At 40.8% G+C, this 26,588-nt stretch overlaps 1 protein-coding gene across 6 annotated transcripts; it reads right to left on the reverse strand.

Annotated features, from left to right (window-relative positions):
* Nucleotides 1-503: 503 nt before the first annotated feature.
* On the reverse strand, nt 504-22,688 carry PUS7 (pseudouridine synthase 7). Of its 6 annotated transcripts, none has more exons than XM_063396895.1 (18): nt 22,544-22,688; nt 21,182-21,437; nt 19,125-19,184; nt 18,096-18,474; nt 16,123-16,219; nt 15,906-16,007; nt 15,102-15,246; nt 10,806-10,917; nt 9,453-9,530; nt 7,693-7,821; nt 7,347-7,472; nt 6,988-7,049; nt 6,480-6,640; nt 5,485-5,611; nt 4,668-4,769; nt 2,808-2,937; nt 1,899-1,990; nt 504-1,218 (listed from the first exon to the last, which is right to left on the reverse strand). In XM_063396895.1, exons 4-18 carry the CDS (start codon nt 18,443-18,445, stop codon nt 1,082-1,084), a joined length of 1,950 nt encoding a protein of 649 aa, XP_063252965.1. In that variant the 5' UTR covers nt 18,446-18,474; nt 19,125-19,184; nt 21,182-21,437; nt 22,544-22,688; the 3' UTR covers nt 504-1,081. The 6 variants fall into 6 exon arrangements, with proteins under 6 accessions (XP_063252965.1, XP_063252967.1, XP_063252966.1 ...); XM_063396897.1 differs by lacking the exon at nt 22,544-22,688 and adding an exon at nt 21,864-21,998; XM_063396896.1 differs by lacking the exon at nt 22,544-22,688 and adding an exon at nt 21,596-21,897.
* Nucleotides 22,689-26,588: the final 3,900 nt, after the last annotated feature.

Raw genomic sequence — 26,588 nt, forward strand, 5'->3', positions numbered from 1 at the left:
CCGTGCTCCGAGGGACACGGCCCGGGGAGAGAGAGCCGCGTCCTGCCCGCCGCTCCGGGCTGCCCGCCCCGTGCTCCGAGCGACGGGGCCTGGAGAGAGCCGCGTCCTGCTCGCCGCTCCGGGCTGCCCGCCCCGTGCTCCGAGCGACACGGCCCGGGGAGAGAGAGCCGCGTCCTGCCCGCCGCTCCGGGCTGCCCGCCCCGTGCTCCGAGCGACACGGCCCGGGGAGAGAGAGCCGCGTCCTGCCCGCCGGCCGGGGCTGTCCCACCCCGTGCTCCCTCAAGGCACACGTCCTTGCACCTCACGGCATCCCCGCCCCCTCCGCACGCAGCCGCCGTGGCCGGCGACATGACCGGCAACACAGGCTTTGCATTTGGCTGACAAGGCCAGGTCTTCTTAGAACTGCTCCACAGCATTTTTTTTCCCGACAGGAAGGCCGGCTCATTCCCCACCCCCGGAAAATGAACAGGCGCAAAGGCAGCACTTACTGATACACGCTCAGAGTTTCAGGTTAATTTATTTTTAGTACCTGTTCTTTGGTACGGGTATTAGCTGGAAAATACAAGTATTTTCTCAATTCGAACTATTTAAAAGAGCTTTACAGCACACAAAAGCCTTGCTAACAGAATCCGCTATGGCATCAGTGCAAATGCTATCAGCAAAACTCCAGCAATACCCTATGTTCATCAGTATCTTAATTTTGTTGAAATTCCTCTTTCTCCGTGTAATTAATTGTATTTGAAAAGACTTCAAGGTGGGCTGAACTCATGAAAACATTCAGTGCTTGCCCAAAGAAAGCAAGCTAAACATTCATCCAGGTCTGATGCCATTATAAGCTCAATTCTAAAGACGCACCCATGTTACAGCTCAAGCAACTTACTCATTCAGTAAAAAGCACCAGTCACTAAAATCTGTATTATATTACAGTCACCATCTTGCAAAGGACTACTGAAGTTAAATGCTAGCACTAAAAAAACTTAAAAAAATACAAATCTCTTACTGTGACTCTTTAAAGATTTGTACAGAACATGTAAATAAGAAAACACTTTGTTTGTTAAAATTCAGTAATTTTGCAGTTCATTCAGCGCAACCAGGTCGTATTCAGCTGTGTCTGGTTTTTTATACTTGTGTCCATTTTCAAAACTTCTCGAATCGCCATGGTAGCGTAAGTGGATGGGGGAAGGGAGAACTCCATCTTTAGTGCCCTGAATTTGCCATCTATCAGAAGGGATAAGAGACAAAAAGCAAGAACAAGTGGTTAAGGGCATATATAATGCTTGTTCTGGATGCCATCTAAACTGGACCATCACTTCCACAACCAACTTCCCCAGCCCATAAAGCAAAACAACCACCACCATCACACTCCTGTTTTTATCGACAGTGAAAATTTTAATGAAACTATTTTTAACATTTTCTCTCAGCACAAAGTGGTGGTTTCAGAGTTTTCTTCTTTTAAAAGCAAGCATTTGTTCTTTCAGACTGACTTCCTAGCCTGTCTTCACTTTTCTGGAAAGCAGTGTCAAAACACCTTGTGACCAGAGTTAAGTATTTGAGTCATCTGTGTTCAGCTCCAATAATTCAAGCTCAGTATACAGAGAATTTGTGACTAAATTCCACCTTTGTTAGTTGTAAACATTTACTGCTAAGTATTTACTTGATTTTACAGATGCCTGTAAGAAAATGTAGCAGTCAATGCAGATTCCTGGAGGAATAGCTTGCACCCTTGAGAAATTAGGGTCCTTATTCAGGTATCTGACTTTAGAGGTCATTGTTACCATTGCTTAACAGTCAATAGTTAAATGAAAGCTCTTCCTTAAAGGAGCTTTCAATATGCAGCTGTTGAAAGCAACAGCCAGATCAAACTTGCATTTAGCAAACCAGCAGAAAAATCAACTTACCTGTAGGGAGAACTGGTAATGGCTTTCCTTCCAGTTTATCCAAGTCCGTAGTAAACAATGGGATTTTAGGATCATCATATGCAACAACTTCCCTTTATAATATACATAAAATTTATTATTATTATTTAAAATCATTTAGGTTAACACATTTTATATAAACATGTATTTATATTATTATTATTATTATTATTGCAATTTGGCAGGAGTGAAGCCTTTCAAACACTCATCCAAACTTTGAGAGGGCTCAAACACATTCTACAATTTCTGACATTCATTTAACAGAAATGCCACGTGTAACCATGAGGCTGAAAAACAGGGAAGTAGATAAGCTTAATATAATTAGTGCTGATGTTTCAAGCATACTGCTTGAATATTTGTAATATTTGTAATTTTGTGTTCCCTCGTAAACCCTCAATATTTTATTCTATGCATCGTTAGTACAGTTCCCTATTCAAAAGGTATTTTTCAGTTGCCATATGAAAACTAGGCTGTATCTCTAACAACAGTGGTTTAGTACGTTGAAGTGACACAATTTCTTCTGATTGACAGGTAATTGGAGACCAACTTTCTCTTAGCAAGACTACAAAAAAACCCCTGTTTTGAATATTATCTATCACTGTTTCAACATTAAGTAATTATCTATGAAGTGTTCAGGCAAGCCCCTGCAAGGAGTAACAACTAGATAGATGTCTTGATATTCCTCCACCACAGAAACAGAGAGCCAAGGAAGAAATAAGGGTATAGTTCCACTTCAGCTGCATTAAAAACATGAGACGAGTGCAGCAAGATCCCTCCCTCCCTATGTTTCAGTGTGCGTGGATGTCCCATGGATCAGTCTCATGTTGTTTTGTACTTAAATAAACTCTCTGCTGTCAGTTCAAGTGTAATTTCCCTTATGCTCCCACTCACCAGTTGACATTCTGAGGCCGAATGATAATCTTTCTGTATGCTCCAGAAAGTGAGTAATCTCTGATTTTATGCCTCATGTTGTTGATATCAAGGTTGTCAGCTACCAGCATCTCCTTGTAGGCCTCACCAACTGCAAGAGAGGAAAATATTTAATGGCAGAGGATGTAGTGTGGCCAATTTAAACAGTCTGTTTTCATGGATTGTTCCCTTCCCTTACTTTTAGTAGTTTTCAGCATACATGGGATAAATGCTACACAGAAGTTTAAAATTACTGCAAATCTTATTACCTGTTTACTTCTACACCCTGATTAGTAGAGGCAGTAACAAAGAATGCATCAAATCACATTTCATCTGAAAACAGAATTTACAAAGTACTTTATTGACATTTAAATGCCATCTCATATATGCTTCCCAATTTTCTAGACTTCACAGGACTAATCTAAGGTATATGGAAAAAATTAAAATAAAGGGCCATTACCCATTATTCTCTCATTAAAAAGCAGCAGTTGACAATTTGACAACCAAGGACAAGAACAGTTTAATCCAACATTGAGGAAAATGTGCAGGGAACCCATGACTAACCTCATCTATAAGAGCACACAGAGCAGGTGAAAGCTAGGGCCAGCTACAGAGAGGGACTATGCCAGCATTGTCCAGGCACACAGAAATGGTGTCAGGAAAGTCAAAGCTCAGCTATAGTTGAAAGCAGCAAATGACATCGAGACCAACAAGAGTTCTGCTGCAACAAAAGGAATGAAAGAATACAAGGAAATGGATGGCCTGGTGCTAAACGGGGCAGCTGGTCTAGTGACAGACAAAAGCTGATGGTCTCAGCCTCTTTTACCTCAGCCTTGACCAGCAAAGTGCCCTAGGCCTCTCTTCTTAGAGACAAGGTTAAGAAAGAGAGGGACCACCAGTTGTGGGAGAAGACACAGGCTGAGAGAGCTGGCTCTCATCATGGTGAAATTTTTTCCTGTCATCTCAGGGATTGTGCAGATCTTGGGATGTCCCAGACAACTGCAGAAAAGCAAGTTTTACACCCAACTTCAGAAAGAGCAAGAAAGATAATTAGGGGATTACAGACCAGTCAGGCTCACTCTGGTCCCTGGGAAAAATAATAGAGTTAATCCTCTTTGGGCACACGACGACTGTGGTTTTAATAAGGGGGAGAAAAAGGAAGAGAAAAAGTAAAAACCCCACCAACCTTACTGTCTTCTATGATGAAATTATTACACCTGTGATGAGGGGAGAGCAAGGACTGTTGCCTGCCTTGCCTTTAGCAATGTATTCCCACAGCACCTTAGTGTCCAAGGTTAGAACATTAAGGTGGGTGCACAGGTAAGTGGGTAACTGCTGTCTGGCCCAGCATCTCAAAGTACAGTCACTGGGTGCAGCTCTACCTAAAAGCAGAGTTCCTCAGGGAACTGAGATGTGTCCTGGGAAATAGTGGAGAAGAGCTGGAATTTACTCCAACCAATCTGTGGGCTAAACCAAGCTGGGGTGGCATTCAATACATGCAAGGACAGGACTGCCATTCAGAGGGACCGAGGCACACTAGAGGAATGGGCCAAGAGGAACCTCATGAAATTCATCAAGAAGAAAATCCTGTACCTGATTAACTTCTTGCAGTGGTACAGGTTTGTGAGAAACTCTGCTCTGCTGTCATCTGGGATTCCCAGTGGGAAGGACACTGAGCAGAGCACCCTGGCAGCAACAAAAGGCTGACATTAATGTTTTACAGCTCTGATGTATTGCTTTAAAAGTCACCAAGGTTGAAGAGATCCAATCTTCCTTTTAAGAACAATCTTAAAGCAGACTTATGTTTTCAAAGTAAATATTTCAGTTAACAGTCAGACTTACTTTTATGCTTTGGATAAATAACATCAAATCCAGGCAATGGCATCACTACATCGTGGATGGTGTAGTTATCAACATCTCCTTCTTCAATGTGAACAGCTGTGGCTACAGGACAGAAAGGACAGTCAGGACAGAAAAATGAAGTTACCAGTATGGATGCCTGTGACAGTTAACTTCAGCTAAATTTAAAATGAAGCCTTTGATTGAAGCAAGCTTACTCTAAGAAAGATAACCATGTTTTATCTCCATTACAGACATTTCTAAGAAAAGAAGTAACAGCATCCAAGGCTGTCACAGTTACTGGCAGAATCACAGCCTGGCTTCCAGTGACTTAAAGCTACATGAAGTAAGGACAGGTAGAGGAACAGCTCCCTTCCATGTATCAGGCATACATAAAGGAGAAATACTGCAGGAAATGCCAGAGCAAATACTAGTGAAGAAAGTTTTAACTGAGTGGAGCTTCTGCTTTACAAGATACTAATGCAATCAAAAACTTCTATGGTTAAAACTTCATAACGTCTTTCCACAGTTCTTCATAGCTCAACTAGGTTTGAGATCATTCTTGAGAATAATCAGTCCTCCATAATTTCTCTTCCCTATCCAGTTATTTGAAAAGACAGGCTAACAGCTCATGGAAGTGTCATGCTTAACTTCCAATTCCTTGCACAATTTGTCTAAAACAGGCCAATGGATTCAGATATTACTGGGCTAAAATGGGTGAGAGAAAAGAAACCATGTAAGCAGTATCAGACAAACATCACATGCCTTGTTTTCCTAGGAATCTCAACTATGCAGCATCACTGGCTTTGTCTGATTTTACCTCCTTTAAGTATGAGATCTCCTGGTACAGCTCTAAGCCCGTATTCCTCTATTCTCTTGCTGACCATATTATTCCACACATAACTCTGGTAGCTATGAATATACATCAAACGATTATTTCTTGGTATCTAGAGGTAAAGAAAAAAAATTAAACACTAGAGAGATATATTTTTTTGTTTTTTCTGACAATCATAACGAAAAAGGTGCATATTTGAAATGTTACCTTATCCAGCAAAAAAGACCTATACGATTTCTTGGTATACATATTTGATTTTGTTCATTGTTTGAGAAAAGGATACATGAAATAATGCTTTTATACATGTGAAATTTCCATAAAAAAGAACTGTGCTTAAATTTACAAAACAAAAACCAACACATTTTTTAATTCTACAGGTCAAACATATGGGTCAATTATAAAACACTAAATTCATATTCAGCCTCCTGAAATCATAAGTAAACTTTGCAGCTGTGAAAGCAGAGTGTTATTCTAATCATCTTCTTCATAAACAAGAAATTATCCCCCAGATCCTACAATGGGCCCAGTAGTTTGCTAGTGATGAGGTATTTTCTCCAAAGACTTGATCTTGATGACAGCACTTGAAAATGATAAGTGGATCCATCACCTCTGTATCAGCCAGATTCATTAGTCCACCACCAGTTTCATTTATACTTTTAAAGCAACAGGAAGACACTAAAACTGAACATTTGCACAATTCTCAGATCCATATTTTACATAGCTACTAAGTATAACTGTATTGCTTCCCACATAACAGAGAGATTGTTGTATATATATTGGAAAGCTCATTATGCATACATTAATTAGAGATGTCATCAGTTACTACGCATCAGTACTTCCAGCAAAAAGGCAGGATAAATATAAAGATTTTTAAACTTAACCTTCTACTCATCAAGCATCAATGAATCTATTTTAAAATCACCCTGATACCATCAAAAATATGTTTATTCAAGTAAATACCACCCAGCTTTTACACTCACTATGCCAAATGCAGAGATTATGTTCTTCATTCCATACTTTAAGAGTCCACGTAGAAGCTGTCCTTCCACGCACCTTTTTACAGGGAGTTTCTTGAGGGCTGCTGCTGGATCTTTAGTCTTTGCCCATTCTTCTCTGCATTTGACTAAGTATCCCTTTTCAGCTAGAACAAGGATGTAAAATAATATTTTAGCCATACACCAGAAAAAGCATATAGCTCACCTTTTGTTAAAACAGTTGAAAAATTAAAGTTTTAGTCATGGTAATTAGAAATGAACAGAATCACAGAACACTTGAGGTTGGAAGACTTCACATGAAGCTTGAGCAGACACTAAGTGTTCAGGTCCTTTTTCAGCCCCACTGCAAGAAACTGCACAGCAAGGAAAGTGGGGCAGAAAGGGAGAGGCTGAAGATTGCTTCTCCACTGCTAAACTGGCTTAAGTTTTTCCTAAACATACAGTTCTTGGAGAAGAGGCAGAAACACACGATGGATCTTTGTTCAGTTCTCACCTCCTGGTCGTGGTTTTAGTATCAAATCCATTACTTCATTCCAGTTGTTCTGTAGAATAGCTCTAGGATTCAAATAGAAAAGTGTATTGAAAACTGACTAAATCTATTTTAAAGGGATTTAGTCAACTTATATATAAAAAAAAGTATTAGTGTTTAGACTTATGCAATATTAAAAGTAGTGCTATTATGCAAGATAACTGCTGAAGCAAGTTCAGAAACAAGATCTTTCTTGAATCTAAATTTAAAAGTGGTACAGGCAATATGTTAGAAAAATGTTCCCAAAAATACATTAAGTTACATGGTGATAAGAATAAAATTAAAAAAAAAAAAGAGGGAGGGAGGATGAAAGCAACACATACCTGCCAATTTGATAAGTAGGAACAGCTGTGGTTCCAAATCTTTGCATTCCATAGTAATTAATGAATCCAATTTCCCTGAGTGAATGCATTGCTTGCTCTATCTGGTCATCAGTTCCTGTTATGTTTCTAGCATTAAAAAAAAGATATAGACAGATTAAGGGTTTATGCTATTTTGAGATTCCATTATTTTAAAGCTCAACATCAATATTACATAGCACACATCAAATGCAACAGTCTCCTGCCAACAGGACTTCTTTTTTTCTAACACAACTTGCACTGATATCGCTTATCTATTTCAAGGAAAAAAATTCTAACTGAACCATGTAAATACCTACTAACATAGTACCTGAGAACAACAGTGAAATGGTTCCCTTGCAGTTCTCCCAATTTCAGTGGATGGTTCTTGTAACTGAAATTTCCTAATTTGAAGTTCATCAAACATTTATTCAAATGAGCAAGTCTTTGTGCAGTGATCCTAAAAAGAAACAGACAACAGTGACCAACCTATTCTTAGAAAAGTAAATAAATACAGAAATGCAGCCATTACAAAATGAAAAACAGTGAGCCTACTTTCTCCAATTTTCTACTGTTGCCTTTTCAAAATACTTTAATGAAACAGCTAAAGGAAGATAATACATAATTCTTAAGGGTACTTATACAAAAGAAAATGTATACTGTGACAGACTGTTAGCATTGCCTTTTCAATGTATGTTAAAACATGTACTCCAAAAAAAGTATATTGCAGTATTGATGTATACTGTACCCCACAAGCTGAACTCTGAGTAACTGCTTCATGAATATACCCCAGTTAGCACAGTCATAAATACAGAGTTAAGTAAAATTAGCTGCTGTGTATGCCTAGTGCAGATGAAGGAACATGGAATCCAATCTGTCACTGATACCTGCCATTTTTGTTGCTAGTATTTTTGGAAGCATACCCTGCTCTTCACATCACCGAGCTGCTCTTGGACACTTCTGCTAAAATTTTACCAGGATGGTGAAGTTGATGAACCAGCATGGCTGGCACACTCAGCTTAGAGCAGGCTGGCAAATGGCAATGTGCCCTCTCCCGTGCAGGAGAGCTGGGGGCTCTGGCACCACTGAGCAGACACCACACAACACTTAGAGCACTCTGGAGCTCTTGGACACAACACTGAATGTGTTAATGTTAAAAAGTAAATGGAACAGCACCTGAGATGGCTACACCACACATTTGGTTAACTGTTACCACTTTGCAAAGCTGCAATGCCAGTCTGGGGCTTCTCACAATTCACAAATCAGTATTTCCTTTTCTATGTGCTAATGCACACACATACAGAACATTGGGAGAAAATACATGAATAGTTCAGTAGTGGATGTTCTCTCTTCTTTTAACAAAGATTTGATCAAACCTCCAGCTTTCAAGCAGTGAATTCCTCACTCAAGAAGTGTGGTTTTCAAAAAGATGTAAAAAGAAGTGCAGGTGGGATATTCCAGCCAGCTAAAATGATATTGGAATACATGACTGGGAGAAGTCTGTCATTCTCAGTTATGCATCTCACACTAATTTAAAGTGCCCAGAAACCATATAACTGTCTTAGAATATGACAAAGTAAATTTTATTTTCTCTTAGAAGGTGACTTAAGGGATTAGGTTAAGGCAGGAAAAATTCCTCATTTTTTTGCCCCTTCTGGCTACTCACAGATGAGCAAGGGCAGTGTTAGACTTCTCTGGCACTGTTCAGAGTGCAGTGAGAAAGAAAACAGGATTCTAGCTGTAGAGAGGGGGAAACAAAAGCCAGGAAGGAAGTGGGACATTATTTTCACCATGTCATTCTGTTTTTCTGCTGTTGCATGAGATCCAAGCAGCCTAAGAGCACGCAGGCAATCTGTCCCACTGCCTCGGCCAAGTACACACAACCAGCCTGTGAGTCAGAGCACCACGGACTGAAAATCCCAGCAGTAATTACAGAACACAAAAGGAGTGTGGCACCCTCTTTAACACCTGTGCTCCACAAGGCCAGGACCTGAACCTGCCATTTGTGTCACTGAGTCTTTTAGGTATTCAGTGAGACATCCAAGCTACCAGGGCAGAAGTGCAAATACTCCAGACTGTGCTTTTACTTACCTGAGAACAGCGATCTCTTGAACTGTTATAGCCCTTTTATCTTTAGTCCCCATGTAGGAAAATATGTTTGGCTTCACTCTTAAAAGCAACAGTAACAGATATTATGTATATTAAAATAGCAACAGATCAAACATCATTTTCAGCATAATTGCCTAGAATTATTAATCTTATAGATTAAAAATAGAAAAATATACCTACATGCCTCAGAACTGGGTTACAATTTGACATGTGTGACATTTTCTAATCTCATCCATGAGTTCATAAAACACAAGGAAATTTCTCTGTTTTAATTATATGTAGACAATTTACTTCTAACTCAACAGTGCTTTCAAAATCTGATCTTTGAAGTACTTATTTATATATATTCCCTCAATACACAAACACACAGCCACCACCAACTTCACAAAACTATCATGTCCACTTCTTCCTTAAACTTCAAACATGTCTGAATACCATGCCTGCACATTATGAGAATTTAAAATTTGATCCACTCCTTTCCCTGAGAGGAAAATTTCCTTTCCTTTTCTCTTTGTACTTTACAGCCTGTGTTAGATGGAATATTTCCAGTTATTCCAGTTAAGGGCTCCAGGGAGTAGCAGGACTGCCATTACATACAGTTTTCCACCTAACTATGCTCTTGCCATTCTGTTCTCAATACCAGTACTAAGTAGTTCACTGGTTACAGTCTAGATACTTTTTTTTTTTTTGGACAAGAAGGGCAAAGGGAAAAGAAGGGGAGAAGTGGGGAAATTTCCCCACAAGTAGGTCACCGAACTGACCCAATTTTAAAACTTCTCTTTCTCTGCAGTTCACTGTGTTCATGTCATGCCTTGGCAAATCTTTTTGTTTCTGCACTTGATGGGGTGAAAGGAACTAAGCCTGTGTTGCCATGGAGAAATTAATACATGGAACAACAGTTTATCAACTGTAACTGCTTAGGAACCGATCAGCACATGATCACAACAATATCTGACAGGTTCATAACAAACTTGCATATATTCACACACTGGGGAAAAATGGATTTTAATTCAGGTTACATACATTGAGGCTTTCAGCTGCCAAGTCTTTCTCAGATCAGCCAATGTCAATTGTGGACTTTTTCCATTGAAACGGTAGTACAGTAGGCTTTAAAATTTCTTAGGCTCGTTTTGTTCCACTCTCATCTCCTCACAAAACTTCTAAGTTTTAAATTTGATGTTCTAAAGTAACTTTTCATTTTAAACTGTCTACAAATTAGAGAACAGCAATCACTTGTGTTGCTCTTACATAATTCTGAAGCATAACATTTACAGCAACAAGAAACAAGAGGGGAGGGCTGCACACCAGCCAGGATGGCAGAAACAACAGCCTTACCTTAAAAATTTGGATAGGACATTAATGGCATCCATAGTGTCCTTGTTCTCCTTGTACAGTACAAAATGGCAGTAGCTTCCCCTAGATTTTGGCCAAGAGTGCTTTCTTGGATCTTTAAAAGCAAAAATGTTAAAGTGTCACTTTAAAAAAAAATAATTATTTACCATTGCACCTACATTTATTCTAAATATGTAAGATTCAATTTCTGCTAAATTCCATCTGCTTTAAAAGAATGAAAAGGAAAGAGTTAATTACTGACAGCAAAAGCTGTAAAGCACTTTGAAAAAGATCTCCCCTTCCACTGGACTGTAAACTTCTCTTTAATCAGTTCTGTCACCTAGAAAATCCTGAATGAAAGAGTGACAGTTCCTTTCTCATGAAATTATCAGAAAATATACCCTAGTCATTTAATTGCTGTATCACCTGATTAAATTTCTCAAAACCATTATCATTATACTGACTTTCAGCAATAGAAGGTACACCATGTTTCTTCTAGCTCCTTCTATAATTAATAGTTGAGAACCACTGGAGCCGTGTTTGAGGGAAGACTACCATTGTTATTCATAGTACAGGCATATTATTTATTTCTGGAGTATTTTCTCTTTGTGTCATGCAAAAGGATGAATCATATCACTACAAAACCCTAAAAAATCATGCTCAAAACATTGCTTTAAAATGGCTCTTTTTAAAAATCCAGTGGGAGCAGGAAATCTGGTACAAGAGAGACATTAACACACAATCCATGGCAGGTATGGTGCCATGCTTAGAGAAGGCCAGAGGCTGAAATAACTTCAGATCCCACAGACTAACAACTGATTTACAATTCTGTGCTACTATTTGACATTTTCTGGAGAAGGAAACTGCCAATGATTTGTTAAGCTTTCCTTTGCACATAAAAAGGCCCAGAGATAAAACCTCCAGTTTCCAATAATCCACTGTCAGTAGTATTAACGGGAAGGGAGACTGATTCTACAGAGATTCAGCAACCAATTTTGAGGTTCCTTCAATTCTTAAGTTTATCAATTCCTTCTTATTTCAGAACAAAACTAAGATTTCATTTTGTTTTAAATAAGAAATCTCTTATTTAAGTCCTCTTGCTAGCCACCAAGCAGACACGCCTGGTTTTGTAAAAAAAGGCATACGCGTCTTTCATAACAGCAAAAGCTAACTGAAAAAGCCAGCCTTATTTCAATATACAAACACCAATGCAGGAAGGAAGTTCTTGAGAAACACTGTGGTTTTTTTCACATTGGTTTTATAAAGTCCAGATATCCCACACAGATAGTAAATACGTTTAATTCTTGCTTGTTTTTGAGAAGCTGCCATCCATGCACATCTTCTGCTTAGATAATTTTGGATGCTACTGTATAAAACACTACATGTAGAGATTTTAGTCACTCAGAATTACTGCATCACTTGTCTTGCACCATCAGTTTCCAAGCACAAGGCCCCCTCCCACAGAGTTTCACAGGACCTGAACTGGAGACCTCGTGCTCACGCTGGTCTCCCCTTCTGAGGCACCACTACTCCTAAACTCAGTCAATGAAACACTGCACTCAGCTGGAGGAGCAAGGTTCTCCATGAGATCTCAGCAATTAGAAAGGAAGAGAGTAAGACAGAGTACAATTCACAAAGGAGAACCTTCTCCAGCTGCAACCATTCTTTATGTTTAACTAACACATCTTGCACACGGGTATTTCAACACACTTCAAGAAGTGAGCCCTGATGTGATCTACACTAAAAGGATTCTGTAGGTACAGACCACTGGGCTCCTCATGCTTTGGGCATCACAGCCATGACCCTATCCAAAGGAGGCTGCAGCCACAGTCCTGACACTCAACCCTTTCTCGTCCAATACTTCAAAGCATTCAGCTGGGTAGATGGAACAGTGGGACAATTTGCAGTCCTTATTGCTGTGTTTCAGAGTCATGTTACATTTTTTGACAATAAAATTCTATTTCCAAACCTTTTACTGAAACTTGAGGAATGGAAGCTCTTTTTTAATAGCAGGGTGTGTGATAAATGCTTTTAAAGTTGTATAAAGACAGATAGCAGTATCTGAAATATAGTATAATAATAGGCTGAAGGGTAAAGGCTTGGCTAACTGAAAACCATGGAAAATTTACCATAGTTGTCAAAATTGGTAATTCATATCACTTATTACCAGCACTTTCTCTGCACCAAGTGAATACTGCCTATACTGTACTATGAAAAAGAGGTAGAACAAGCCTAATTCTTGGCTGTTTCAGGGCATTTTAAGTGATACTTATGTGTAGGGATTTTTAAGAAATTGTTACAAGCTTGTCCAGTCCTGTTGCTGTTTAGGAGGTCGTAATGGTTGGCATTTCATTTCTTTTAGTATGAAATGTCAACATCTCTTACCTGTTGCAGTTCTGACCTCTGTCCCAATGCAGAGCATAAAGAGTACAAAAGAGTAGCATTTAATTTTTAGATTGTTGAAGGGTTTTTAGAGGTGAACATGCAGGTTTATGGTTATGGGATTGTTTATGCTTCAGGGAGCATCCAACAGCTAGGTGGTGGATGACAGCAATTTAGACAATTATGGAATGGAATCGTGCAGAGGCAAACACTGAACATATGGAAAGCTTCAGTCAGAGACGCAACAAACTTAATTAGTGGACGATGATGAAACAACAGTTTACTGACAATTTAGTAAGACAGTATTTTAAGTATTTGGAGGGTAAACGGACTATAGACACAAAGCAGCTTCTGATTTTCAATCTTAAGAAGCGTGTTTGGTAATGTTTTATGTTATCAACAAAAGTAATCAGGTATATCAGCTAATAATCCAATATTCTACACTCTGAAATGTTTCTTGCCTGAGGAGCCTGTTCATGACTAAGACATGTTTGTGGCTATATAAATAAGAAAGATAAATATAACCCTGACTAAAAAGAACTTCAATCTTACATCCCTAAGCATTTGCACACACAGAAACCGACTCCTCTCCACCAACAAATGCACAGGTGCCTGCAGCATCACAGCTGGGGAATCCAAGTTTAAATAGACGATGCTTCTCTGCAAGGTGGTGCTCCACAGACACAACACTAAATTCTTTTCAGCGTATTTCAAATACTTCAATTCTTTTATCTAGTATCCCTTCAATCAGCTTAAAAACATCCAGTTGTCTGTAACAGTGGTTAAAGAACAGGGGCAGCAGAAGGAAAACGTGGAGGAAAAACCATTAGAAACCAACAGAGAACAAAACTGGCTGAGGAGAATTTTGTGCTGGTAAGTATACATATTCCATGCAAAAAGCATGCAAACATACACATTTTCTAAACATAACAAAATAAGACACAAACACATTATAACTGGACCAAGAAAAATACAACATTCCCATATTTGCTTACAACAAACCTTAAACAAATAACTAAATTAAAGGGGAAATTATTTTATTTCCCATTTTAAATAACTATTTCCTTATCCTTCCTCCATCTCCTTTGTCTTTAAAATTAAAGGGTTAGGTTTACATACCATCATTTGTAGTAGTTTGAAATGACAGAGGAATGCAACCAATTTAAACCAAACCTTAGTTTCTTCAGTTAAATGTGCACCATTCTGCAGATAGATAATCCTCTAAACTTACAGCAGCAACAAATTTTTATAACATAAAAAAATCAACTTATTCCCAGTATCCAAAACAGTATTTTGCAAGATTAAAGTGGGTAACACTTCATTCTGAAAATCCTTCATTACTTTGACTGTTTCAAAAGATTAACTGTAATCTATAACAAATAAAGATCATTTTCTGCAAATATAATTAGCCTTGGAAGCAGAAGTAATGATCATGGTAAATAAACTATGTTTATATGAAACTATAACTCTGAGAAAACAAAAAGATGCTTGTCTCTATTCAAGTAATTGAGAATTTTGTCATGAATATTCAAGACAATCAAGATTACACCCTCTATCAATCTAATGTACATTTTCCAACTACAACCTCTCACACCCACAATGCACACTTACACACACAGTTAAGATCATGAAAGTTAAATCAAAAAATACTGAAAATAAAGCCTCTGTTTTGCCTATTCCCACTGAAGTAGAAGATAATGGTCTCTCTTCTAATATGGTTGTACTGGATGCATTATTTGGAAAAAAAAAGTAGAAATTTAAATTTAAATTATTTCTTGTGGTCCTAATTATTTTAAATGTACAGCATCAGCTGAAACGAGGACAAAATGAAGCAAGACTACATTAGGAAGAACAGTTTTTACTTTGGGGATAATTTTAGCATTTACTTTACCCATCTGCTGTGATACTGAAACTCACTTGCCAATGCTTTTTTCCCAGCAGCATGATAAGCAATAATGTATTTCTTTCCATCTCGATCTTCTGTTTTAGTCTCCAGTCCTGGAAACAAGGACTTCACAGCCTGATGGATGATGGTTCTTTTTTCTTTGGTGTCTTCAATTACCTGTGTTAATACACATATATGCAGAAACCAAATAAATGAATACAAAAGGGGAGGGTGCCTTAAAAGAAAAGTTAGTTAGATAAGATTATTTAATGTGTGAATGCTTACTTAAAACTACCAGATATGATCCCACTCATCTGTGTCCCAAATTCAGCTCAACGGGTATTCTTTGAATATGTGGAACATTTGAATGTTTAAAAATATCAAGCTATTAATTTTATTTTTTTATCTTCCTTGTTACAGAAGACATATTTATCTTCTTTTCTATTAAATCAGAAAACACTGACCTTGAAAGTAGTGTTTCATCAGGATAGATGTTTTATGTAAACCTGTTTATTCTTTAAAACAATACTAGACAAGAAACCAATATACTGCAAGATAATTTAAACACCACAGGAACCGAAACCTGTATTTAAGTTACAGTGTACAGTCTCACCAAAATCAAAGTGACAACTCACACATGCAAGAATTTGAGAATCTGTAAGACTTCACAGAATTAAACCCTAAATTGGACACAGTCTGGTGTTATCTGTCACATCACGTTCAAATTGCTCTTACATCTTACATGCATTAGACAGCATGCACCTTCTACTCACTCCTTCCCTCCCTCAGCCTCCCTCTGCCACCACCCCAAACTTCACATCATTTATTAATTTTACCTCTATGGCAACACTGGTTTCCTTATTCTTAAAAAGCTGGAGCTCCTCTAAACGCTGCTTGTCTTCGTCTGACAATACTGTAAATGTTTCTTCTGATGGGTCCTAATACATATTTGGGGAGAAAAAACAAACATCCAATAAGCCTCATGGAGCATCTTCCAGTCTTTAGATGTCCTTGCTTAAGGAGCATTAAGTACAGCCATTACTGAATCTTTACCTCAAAATTTACCTCATCATCCACTGGAACAGAAAAGTCATCTAAATGGCTCACACGTCCATCTTTGCCTATTTCATGGACAACAAAGTCTGAATATCTGATAGAAAGAAACATGCATTACATTTGTAATAAAAATCCCACATCACATAAAATCCTTTCCTAAAAGAGCTGTTTGTTAGCAGAATTTGCTGAAGAATTCTGAATTCACATAATTCAATTCACATAAATTTAACCATGAGAAAACTGTACCTATTCCCACCCCCCAGAAGGATACCACAGGAACACATATCCAAATACAGCAGACTTCTTTGCACATCACCAAACACCTGCTGGAGTTATTCTGAGTCATTTTCTCACTAGCTTGGAGAGATCAGTAATTCTTATCCTCAATCCCAGTCGTTACAGGCAATTAAGACTCTACTGTACTGTGTTAACTACTGCATTATCTCTGTCACTTCAAACAACCTGCAAAATAAAGTGCTTTTTAGCCACTCTACAGAAGGCAGGATAAATTCAGCATTGTTCCTATATTCAGTTGTAGAGAACATCATTCAAATGAAGTTACTCTGCATACTCTGTGACAGCAAGAAAGAATTTTACTGTGATATTTTCAATCCAGTCGCTCATGTCTAATAATAAAAACAGCTCAACTATAACAGAGCACTGTTGGTTTGTGTTGCAACAGCTGAATGATTTTTAAGTAGCATTTGCTAGCAAAGTGGGGAAAAAAAGAGAAAATAATTCCTATTCTATCAATGTTGAAAGATGAATAAAACTTCACCATGGGAAGCTTTCTGCTGTATCTCCCCCAAGCCCCCTTTTGCCATCCCTCTGTGCAGACATACACTCCTGAGCAGTGTTATGTGTCTTCTCCTGTATTATCTGTAGCTGTCTAGACATGCTACTGATGGTACCCTAAAAATGCCAAGAATGAATTAATAATACGTGTTAAAAACCAGGATCCAAAAAACCACAAAAACCAACCAATCTTCTACCACATGGTAGAAAACTGGCCAACCAAACTGGCAGATTTCCCAGAAGAAGGTTCAGCACAGATTATGTTTCCCAGAGAATGATTACACTGGCTTCTTAATGCTGCACATAAAGATTAAATACATACATAATATGTATATATCATTTCATTATGTAACATTATTTAGATATGAAGCCAATATTTAAACATAGGGACTTTTCAGTGTGTAAACAAAGCAACCTTAACTGCTTTGCTAAGTCAAGGAAACAGTGATTCTCACTTTAGTGAGCTTTGTATTTGCATTTTGTTTTATTCAAAGCTACTTTTTAATTTTAAAAACCTGTAAGTTCCATTTTAAAAAGCTACTAAACCAAAAGCTACTAAACTAAAACATGTTATTAAATATATAATGTATGTATATAATAAATTCCACAGCCTGAATTTTAAAACTCCCTTCAATGTAAATGACATTACAACTGAGCAGACAATAATTTAAAGCCTAACTATACTTGTTTACAGACATTAGGACAAAAAAGTCAGAGCAAAGCAAAGAACCAAAGAAAGATGGTTTCAATGCCATTTGTCAGTGCATGTTGTATTAGCACTGAGGAGAGGTACAAAAGGTTTTATGTGTACTGCATAAGGTTTTATGTGTGCTGCTGCCAGAGAGCAAAGGAAACAGCAAAGGTCAGTGTAATCATGTATCTCTACTTATACACAGCTTCCTTAGTCAGAGCTCCATTTGACAGGAAAATTAATTTAAAAAAAACAAACAAAAAACCCCAAACCAACCAACTAACCACCCAAAACCCCCAAACAAAAACAAACAAACAAGCCACAATCTAGAAAAGTCCCAAATTAAACCTTTCCTTCAGTCTCAGCAGTAAAAAAAGTAATGAACCTCATGTAATCCAGCTGCAATCTGTAAGTCTAAAAAGGAAAATGGAGAACTACAGCTGTTACACAAGGAATTAACATATGCAACAAGACAAAGAGTTACCTCTCTTTTAAGATTCCAGAAAACCCTTTATGAGAGCTAACAAATTTAGTTATGCCAACATCGCTTTCTGTCAGTCCATGCTTCATCATGTCTGCAAAGCTCTCTGGATCTCCATCTTCATCGCTGTCCTCCAGTTCCTCTTCTTCCTGCTCCTCACTTTCCTCATTGGGGATTATTTCACTTTTCATGTCCTCAGGTTGTTCTGTTACAGTCTCAATACTCTGCCCAGAGTCATTCCCTGCCTTAGACTTCTCCAGGATCTTCTGTCTTTTAATTTCGTCTGCATTGGCCACATCATCCTCAGAGCGAGGACGTTTCAAGGATACACTGTTCATTTCTACAGTTTCCATGTTTAAGGCACAGGGTAGGATAGGAAGCCCTGAGAAAGAAGAAGAAAGGCTTATTTTCTCTCTGCTAAGAGCAGTATCATATCAATACTTAGTCACTTCACTACAAGGACTCCGCCCCCTGCAATTTTTCAGGAAAACCATAAACTTTCTGCACTTAAGTTAAACATCAAGTAAACACTTTGAACACCTAGAAACAATATGTACTTGGGGAGAAAGAAGGAAGATATTATGAGGGCAGCATGCATGCTGCACTGCAGCAGAGCAAGATTCAGTACTACACTGACCACTACCACCATCATCACTTTGCCCACCCTTTCCACGGCTGCCTCCAGGCCTGTGCACACACAGGCTCTGCTGTCAGCAGCAGTCTGGTGCCCAAGGAGCCTTGTTTCCAAGCCTTCTCTTACACATGACTACCCTCAATTATTCCCTTTCCTATCAAGATTCCATCTTCCAAAGACTGAGAGAGAGAGAATGGCTGAGTTCCCCCTAACTTGATATTTCATGTATTCCTTTTCTATGTTCTTCCAACACACAGAATGCCACACATTCTCTGCTCAAGATGACATCAATTCAGGCCAAAAGGTAAGAGGGATGAGATACCAAAATCATTGAATCAGTGAGACAAACAAAACAGCAAAGAAATTTAACAATCTCTTAGAAGAATATGACTACTCACGCTGGTGGAATAGGACTCAGAGCTGCCACCTTTGTGTCAGCAGAACCACTGCCTTCAGATCTGAAAAGAAGAGCAAAACTAACTCTTTGAGAAGGTTTTATGGAAAAAAAATATTATGAAAACATGTATGAATGCACTCATTAGAGAAAGCAGCTGCCCCTGACCCAGGTATCAGCAGTCACATAAGAGCAAACACAACTGCTCAGATGGACACATTAATAAATCCAATTGCAAAAGTATTACCATCCTAGTGACACAACACATTATTGCTATTTAGCAAGCTACAGGAGAGAACTTTGTTTTTATTTCTAAGTGTAAAAAAGGAAAATGGAGTTCCTATAACTAGGCATGGATAAGACCTTTCTTCCAGCTTCACCCAATTGGCACAGGAGTGTACTGGGTATAAAGTGCAGGTTTTGGTAGCAGGGGCTGCATGGGAGGAGGCCATAAACTGCCCTGTGTGGGCCATGGCCAGTTCCAGCTGGCTCCATGAACCCGCTGCCTGCCATTCTCCAACTCATGGAGGAGTTTATTTGAGAAATAAATTGCTGCCAGTGACAGCAAATGCAAAAGAAACCACAGGAGGAGACACGAGACAGAGGCCTCCAAAAGGCACAGGGAAGCACGGGGAAGAGGACAGCTGATGTGGACACAGCTGGAGATGCACTCTTGGAAGGAGACTCTCCACACCAGAGTGGGGACACCCCTAAAGGGACTGCAGCCTGTGGAGGTGCCCATGCTGGGACAGGGACACCCTTGAGGCGCCGAGGGAGAGGACCCACATGGGAGCAGAAGAAATGAGCAGCAGAAAGAATCCTCCGTGTACCAACCTTAATCTCCTGCACTACCACTGCCTTGTCCAAGGGACAGAGCATAACCTGAGGGGCCAAAGAGAAAAGGGGAAGAAAGGAGTTTTCCCCAAGACCGAGTTTAAGTAGTGGTCTTCTCTGTATATCACTAGGCAACTGATAATTAAAAGTTCACTGGTAATAAACTAAATTCCCCATGTCGAGTCAATTTTGTCCACAACAACCAAGTTTCTAAACTAATAGGATTCAGCTGTTGAAGGAGTATCTCGTGACGGTAGAGTCAGCGACAAAGTATCTCTATAAGCAAAGTAGCAGGGGTAGCACGTGGTTTATTGTGAGGGCCTTGCTTGTAGCTGCTGGGCACAGCTAAAGCAGGCCAGGAGAGCAGGAACAGAGGGGAAAAGACAGGGAAAGGAGAAGAGGAGAAAAAGAGAGGAGGGCAAAAGAGAAGAGGGGATAAGAGCAGGGAAAAGGGAAGAGGGGATAAGAGAAGGAGGTTCTGAATACTGTACAATAAATGTCTTTCCAAGTTGAATAGTATGAGTTGGACCAACCAGTCTAATACAAGATAACAACATTTACATACAGCCAATAGAAATGTCCCATTACCTAAGGCAAGCAGAAGGGTATTGTTTAATCAAGGGAGCTGGCCCTCAGCTAGGCACATCATTATTCACTAGCTGATGGCCCTGTACCCCACACCCTAAATTTCAAAGCTTGCTTTCATTTCTATCTCACTTGTTGAACTCATACTCCCAGAATCTAAACCATCATATTTAGAAGGTCTTTCTACTTCATCCTTCCCAACAAGCTGTTACTGAGAAATTAATCTAGGCAGGGAGCAGTATTTTAGAGCCACATACATCACCCTGTATTATTTCTCCAGCTACTAAATAGCATAACCTATCCAGTTTTAAAGGGTATGTTTTTAAAGAAGTCTCACTACTAACTTGACAGGCAGCATGTGCTGGGTTGCTGATTGTTAGCAGTTAGCTGTCAGCCACTGCTGACCTCATGGCCTGGACTCCCCATTGAAGAGATCACCAGAATAGGGTAAAGAGGCAGGAACAACTGTTTTAGAGACACCTAAAATGTTCTGCCCAAATGAAGAACTGAAAATGCATGCTACAAAAATAAATGAACGAAAGGGAAATAAGGAGAGACTTATAAAATTAAGTGTATGTATGACCTGAGGAGTGATAAGACACACACACACAAGAAAGCAGAACAACTAGCAAAACAATGTACCTTCAAGCTGAAAGCACCAATTTCAGTCTGTCTTCAAATAAAAGTTCATTAAATTCTTCTTTCAAGAGGAACAATAAATAAAAGCCATAGCCAAGTGAAGCAACCCTCCACTGTTTCCAGAATCTCTTCCCATGTACCAAAATTTACAGAGGCTGGGTTATAAAGCACTGAAGTGGAAAAGGCTTTTAGATGGCTTGTGAGTATCTTCACATAGCGAACAAAATAGCAATCAGCACAGGGAAATCCTCTGAGACACCTGCCAAAGGTAGTAACAAGAGAAATCTCATGCTTCTTAAATAACACTGTAATACCTAGTTTTTGAATTACACAAACTGTTGGAAGAACTCGATGTTGGGCACAAACACTCCGAAGTTGTCACATGCAGACTATTCTCACAGCAGAAGAGTGACTTACATACTACAAAGCACTATCCTGTGCCTAATAGCAGCCATCATCGGCGATAAATTCTGCAGGATGATTGCTTGAGGGAGCACGCTGAAGCGAGCAGGGCACACACTGCCTCGCTTGTGCCGATTGCTGCTGAGCGGCGCTTATTACGGCTGCTCGACTGTCTCGGCCCTTTTCCTAAAAGGTGTATCCATAAAAGCCAGGGTCTGCATAAACATCAACTCCGCAGCGATTTCAACGTTTTAACGGAGACTGGGTTTACTACTTCCAACACCTGATTCTCCGCAGCAAGAGACGCCGAGCGATTGATTACTCCCGGCGCGGTCCCTGTCAAGCAGGCACGGCGGGGGCTGCAGGGCACCGAGAAACGGAGCCGGGGCACGGCAGCGCTGGGGACGACGCCGCTCTCTCCTGAGACGAGGCACGTGGGATTAAAAGGCCACCGAGGAGAGGGCGATGGTGCAGCAGCAGCGCCCCAAGGCCAACCCTTGCGGCGGGGGCAGCGCGGAGGGCGCGGGCGGGAAGGGCAGCGGCGCCCGGAGCCCGCGGGCCGGGCCGGGCCGGGCCTCCACAGCGCTCCGGGCGCCGCGCCGGGCCGGAAGAGCCGCTGGCAGCGCCGCGGCTGCCGGGACAGCGCCGGAAGAGCCGCTGGCAGCGCCCGGGCTGCCGGGACAGGCGGGAGGACGCGCTGGGGCCAGGGCAGGCGGGGCACGGGGCCGAGGCGGGAGAAGGGCTCTGCCGCGGGGGTGCCGGCAACACGCGGCGCCCGCCGGGGAGCGGAGGGGAAAGCCCCGGCGCCAGCGGGGGCAAAGCTGCCCCAAGGCAGAGCCCCCCGGCTCCGCGCCCGGGCTGGGAGCGGGGAGGCGGCCCCGCCGCGGAGCCCTGCGCGGCTGCCGGGGGAGGGTGCGGCTCCGCCCGCCGCTAGGCAGGAGCCGCCGAGGGGGAGCCACTTACCCGCACGCCGGCACGGGAGGACGGCCCGGGCGTCAGCGCGGCGGGGCGGGAGCGGGGGCGGCGCGGGAAGGAGCCAGGCCCAGCCCCGCGCCGCGGAGGCGGCCCCGCGCTGCGCCCGCCCCCGGCCCGGCCCGCCGCGCTGCCGCCGGGCGGGGAGCGGGGCCGGCGGGTGCCGGTACCGGGCCGGGCCGGGCAGCGGGGCGCGGCGGGTGCCGGTACCGGGCCGGGGAGCGGGGCCGGCGGGTGCCGGTACCGGGCCGGGCAGCGGGGCCGGCAGGTGCCGGTACCGGGCAGGGGAGCGGTGCCGGAGGTGCGGGTACCGGGCCGGGGGCTGCTCCTGCCCGCGCTCCCTTCACCGCCGGCCTGCTCGGGCTTCCTGCCAAGCGTCATGGGTCGGCAGGCGATGATTTACAGGAGGACTGCAACGGTGCAGAGCAAAAGTTTAATTTCCGAAAGACGGCTATAGCCAAAGCAGGGAATCGTGGACTGGAGAACGGCGGCCTTCCTGAGCCTCCCCGGCGTGTGAAACACGTTGCGCTAATTGAACATTAGTCCCAGGACAAGGGAATGTTCGAGTATCATTCAAAGCCTACACTGAACCTATGGAAATCACTTAAAAAAACAGGCCAGATCTGTGCTATCAGTTCTTCTGACATAATCAGAATGTCATCTTCTACCTTCTTTTCTATTTTAGGCACTGGTGCAAGGAGGGTATTTTCATTAACTTCAACACGTAGATTTGTCCTTATTTTTAAGATCCTGTGTGTCATGTCTCAATCCCAGCCTGTCTCAGACTTCCTCTTAGCCAGGCTATTAATACCAGTATTTAGTGTCTCATATTTTTCATTCTCTAGTTGTATTCACAGTCTTCTTATGTGATGAGACTTGCAACTGGTATATGTATATGGGTAACTTATTTTCCCTTGTATTTACCTTCCCCCTTGGAGTAGAATGAGAAAGTAACACAATGGAGTACTTTGCTTGGGATTTTAAAAATCCCAGGTATGCATGCATTGCTCAATGACTAGCTTATAAAAGGAGCAAAGATGTGACTCTCCTTAGTCCTGACCAGAGATGGATCCACAGAGATGTCTTTCATAAAGCCCATAGGGATCAAATCTTTGAATTTTCTACAGAGCTTTAGTTTACCCTCTGTTCATCCTTCACACTTGGAATTTAATTAACCTCCTAGATACCAGCAGGGATATCAGGAATGTGTTCAGTGCACTTCTGAGGAGATGTGAACAGTGGACTGGAAACAGCAATGGAGGTTAGTGATTGACAAGGCAGATTATGGCACTTCTGACACTTCTGTAGTGTCCTGGAGGAAGCCAGTGCTAGGACTGTTACCAGCTCCAGGCTGTCTGAGTGGTAGGGGCAACACCGAACGAGCTATGTGTCATTTGAACATTGCTGTCATTTGGCCGCTGACTATGGCTGTGATATGTTGCGAAGTTGCTTCTTCACCTCTTCCAGGCAGAAATATCTAGCTGAAAATATCTGGCTGAGGGAAACCTTCAGCAAGACTTGTATCATGCATTGGTCTGACAGCAACTGATAGAGATGTGGACTCCACGGTTTGAATGCGTGAAGCCGTTTCATTGATTCCAGAGCTCAGTATTTATACCTTTTCAGTGTAGCTAAAAATAACTACTTGCTTAAGCAATAACAACCATAACTATTTTTCTTAGTTACATCACTTAACTATAGGCTAGCACAGACCTGCACAAGCATGTAGAGTCTTGCACGGTTTCTCATAAACAAAGCATAGCAAAGCAAGCACACCGTTATCTCTTGCTTCCTGTAGGTTTCTGCTTTTTGCTGCCAGGGCTTATGGCCTACCAAAGTTAGCACATCTACTTCTGTAAGGAGTTGAGCAGTGCTCTGAGTCCTGCTTTCTAGCTGTATTCCCTTATTGGTCCAACTTTTTTTGTCATGTAACTTCTTGCTTCTTCTCTCTTGTGCAGCTTCCCTAAAATACTTATTTTCCCTCCTCCAAATTCCTACATTAAGTACCTCCTTGTCTACAAAATCCTTATGAGTAATTAAGTAGTTTGTATCTTACAGCTATGCTTGGTATGATAATTACCCTTCTCTTAATTCTTGCTATTGACTATGTGTTCATCTATCATCCACTATCATCAGCTCAGATAGAGTTTGGAGTGGTATGAAGTACCTCATACACTGAAGAACCAGCATTTTGAAGGTCCTGCAGGTGCTACCACAAGGTAAATAGCTTAATGAGAGCATTCCTATGTGTTTCCCAAGTCTTCTAATATATTCACAAAAGTTTATTACTCCTTTCTCAATACCAACAAGCATTCTCTGACATATTAAAGAACTGTCTGCCTCTGTCTGAGAATCTACAGACAAAATCCTTGGGATCACCCTTCCTGTGGTTCCAGGGCTGGAAGGAGGGCGATGCTAGTTCTGCTTCAAAGATAAAACTGATCCACCCTGGCAAGCAGAGGCCCTCAGCAGAGACCACTGAAGATGACTTGCTCCATCACATTCTCTTATGATCTACCCTTAACATGGTTTCCAAGTATAGGCTGGCAAAGGGCTCATGGTCATGACCCCTCTCTCTTTCCATTAGTCAAATGCTCCTTTTACATACAGAGGTATAGTGTAAAATATAAAAAGAAAATAATAATATGGCTGCAGCTTGAGCATTTTTCCCCTCTGGTTGGTTTAACAATTAAAAACCCATCTATTATAAATGATCTAATAGATCAATTGGGTGGTATTATTAAAATATTATTTTAATCTCTATTACAATGTATCAGTACATTCCCATAGAAACTTTGTTTAATGTAACCTAAAGGAGGTCTCTTTTGTGGAAAAAAGAATATGATCAACCATTACCAAACTGTAATAAGTTTGTAATGTCTTCCTACTCTCAAGCTCCCCAGGAGGGGAAATCAGGATAGCACATCTCAGCAGATGGAAGCATAAATCTGGCTAGGAAGAGAACGCAAGTGAGAAGCTTGTTGAGTCAATCTCCTCCAAAGATGCTCGTTGAAAATCTTAAGGTACAAAGTTGAGATGTTCCCAATCCGTAGAAAAAGCTAATAAAATAGAGCAGCAATAACTGCTCTCACTCTTCTTCAGTTTTATGCCTCCCAGGGGCACACACAATTAGGCAGATAAGTTGTAATTTTACACCCCTTTGCACCAGCTGCACTTAACTAGTCTGATTTTTACCTGTCACTAATAGCACCACAGAGAACTAAAATGAAAAAACGATTAAAAGCCTAATGTATTTTTCATATGTAGGTTGTTTGCATTTGTCATGCTTATTTTGAGGCCTTGTATGAAGCAAAAAATGGTGGTAATAACTCATTACCATGCAAAATTTAAAAATACAATATTATGAAAAAGGGATTTTTTTTGAAAATACAGAATTTATTCACAACTCAATTTCAGTGATAAGGTTTTTTGAGGAATTTTGCAAACAGTCCAAAATGAATCATACAGTTTTCAAAAAATAATGACAATAAAGGGTTTTCTGAGAACACAAATTATCAAAGTTTATAGCACTTTAATAGGCCATCACCTTTAATTCTTCCCCTTTTCCCTTCACCCATTTTTTTTAATAAAAAGCTGCTTATTTTTCAAATTCATCTCTAAATCCTTTTGTTGATTAGTTGGCAATAGAGGAAAGATGGAAAAGCATCTTATCTAGACAGACAAGGAGCATTTTATGCAGAGAGGGTATTTTTGACCAAGTCTTCTCATCTCTAAAAAAATTTATGTGTTCTATAGGGTGATTTTAAATTAAGAATGTATATGACTATAGAAAATCAACCTTAAGCATAGGATTGGGAGGCAACTGATATATGTTTTCTCTTTTTATCTTAATTTCACCATTAGACAATTGATTCAGGGGTGCTGTAAGGCTTTGCAGCGGTGTGGACAAAACAGGATGCAATCACACACAGATGAACTGAGTGGCAGAATTCAGTTTTTGCAAAGATGGGAAAGAGCAAACGTAATATGAAATAGGGATCTGAGCTAGAGGAACAATTATGTATTTCTGCCCCAG

The sequence above is a fragment of the Prinia subflava genome, chromosome 4 (assembly GCF_021018805.1).
Source record: "Prinia subflava isolate CZ2003 ecotype Zambia chromosome 4, Cam_Psub_1.2, whole genome shotgun sequence".
Classification (NCBI taxonomy): Eukaryota; Metazoa; Chordata; class Aves; order Passeriformes; family Cisticolidae; genus Prinia; species Prinia subflava.

Bases quoted from the DNA above. Each gene is read 5' to 3' on its own strand.
- PUS7 (XM_063396895.1), bottom strand. From the start codon at position 18,445: ATGGAAACTGTAGAAATGAACAGTGTATCCTTGAAACGTCCTCGCTCT. The intron at 5,612-6,479 runs GTGAGTGTAAAA...CTTTACCTCTAG, and splicing joins TAATCTCTGCATTTGGCATA to ATACCAAGAAATAATCGTTT. The intron at 1,219-1,898 runs GTAAGTTGATTT...CCCTTCTGATAG, and splicing joins ATTACCAGTTCTCCCTACAG to ATGGCAAATTCAGGGCACTA.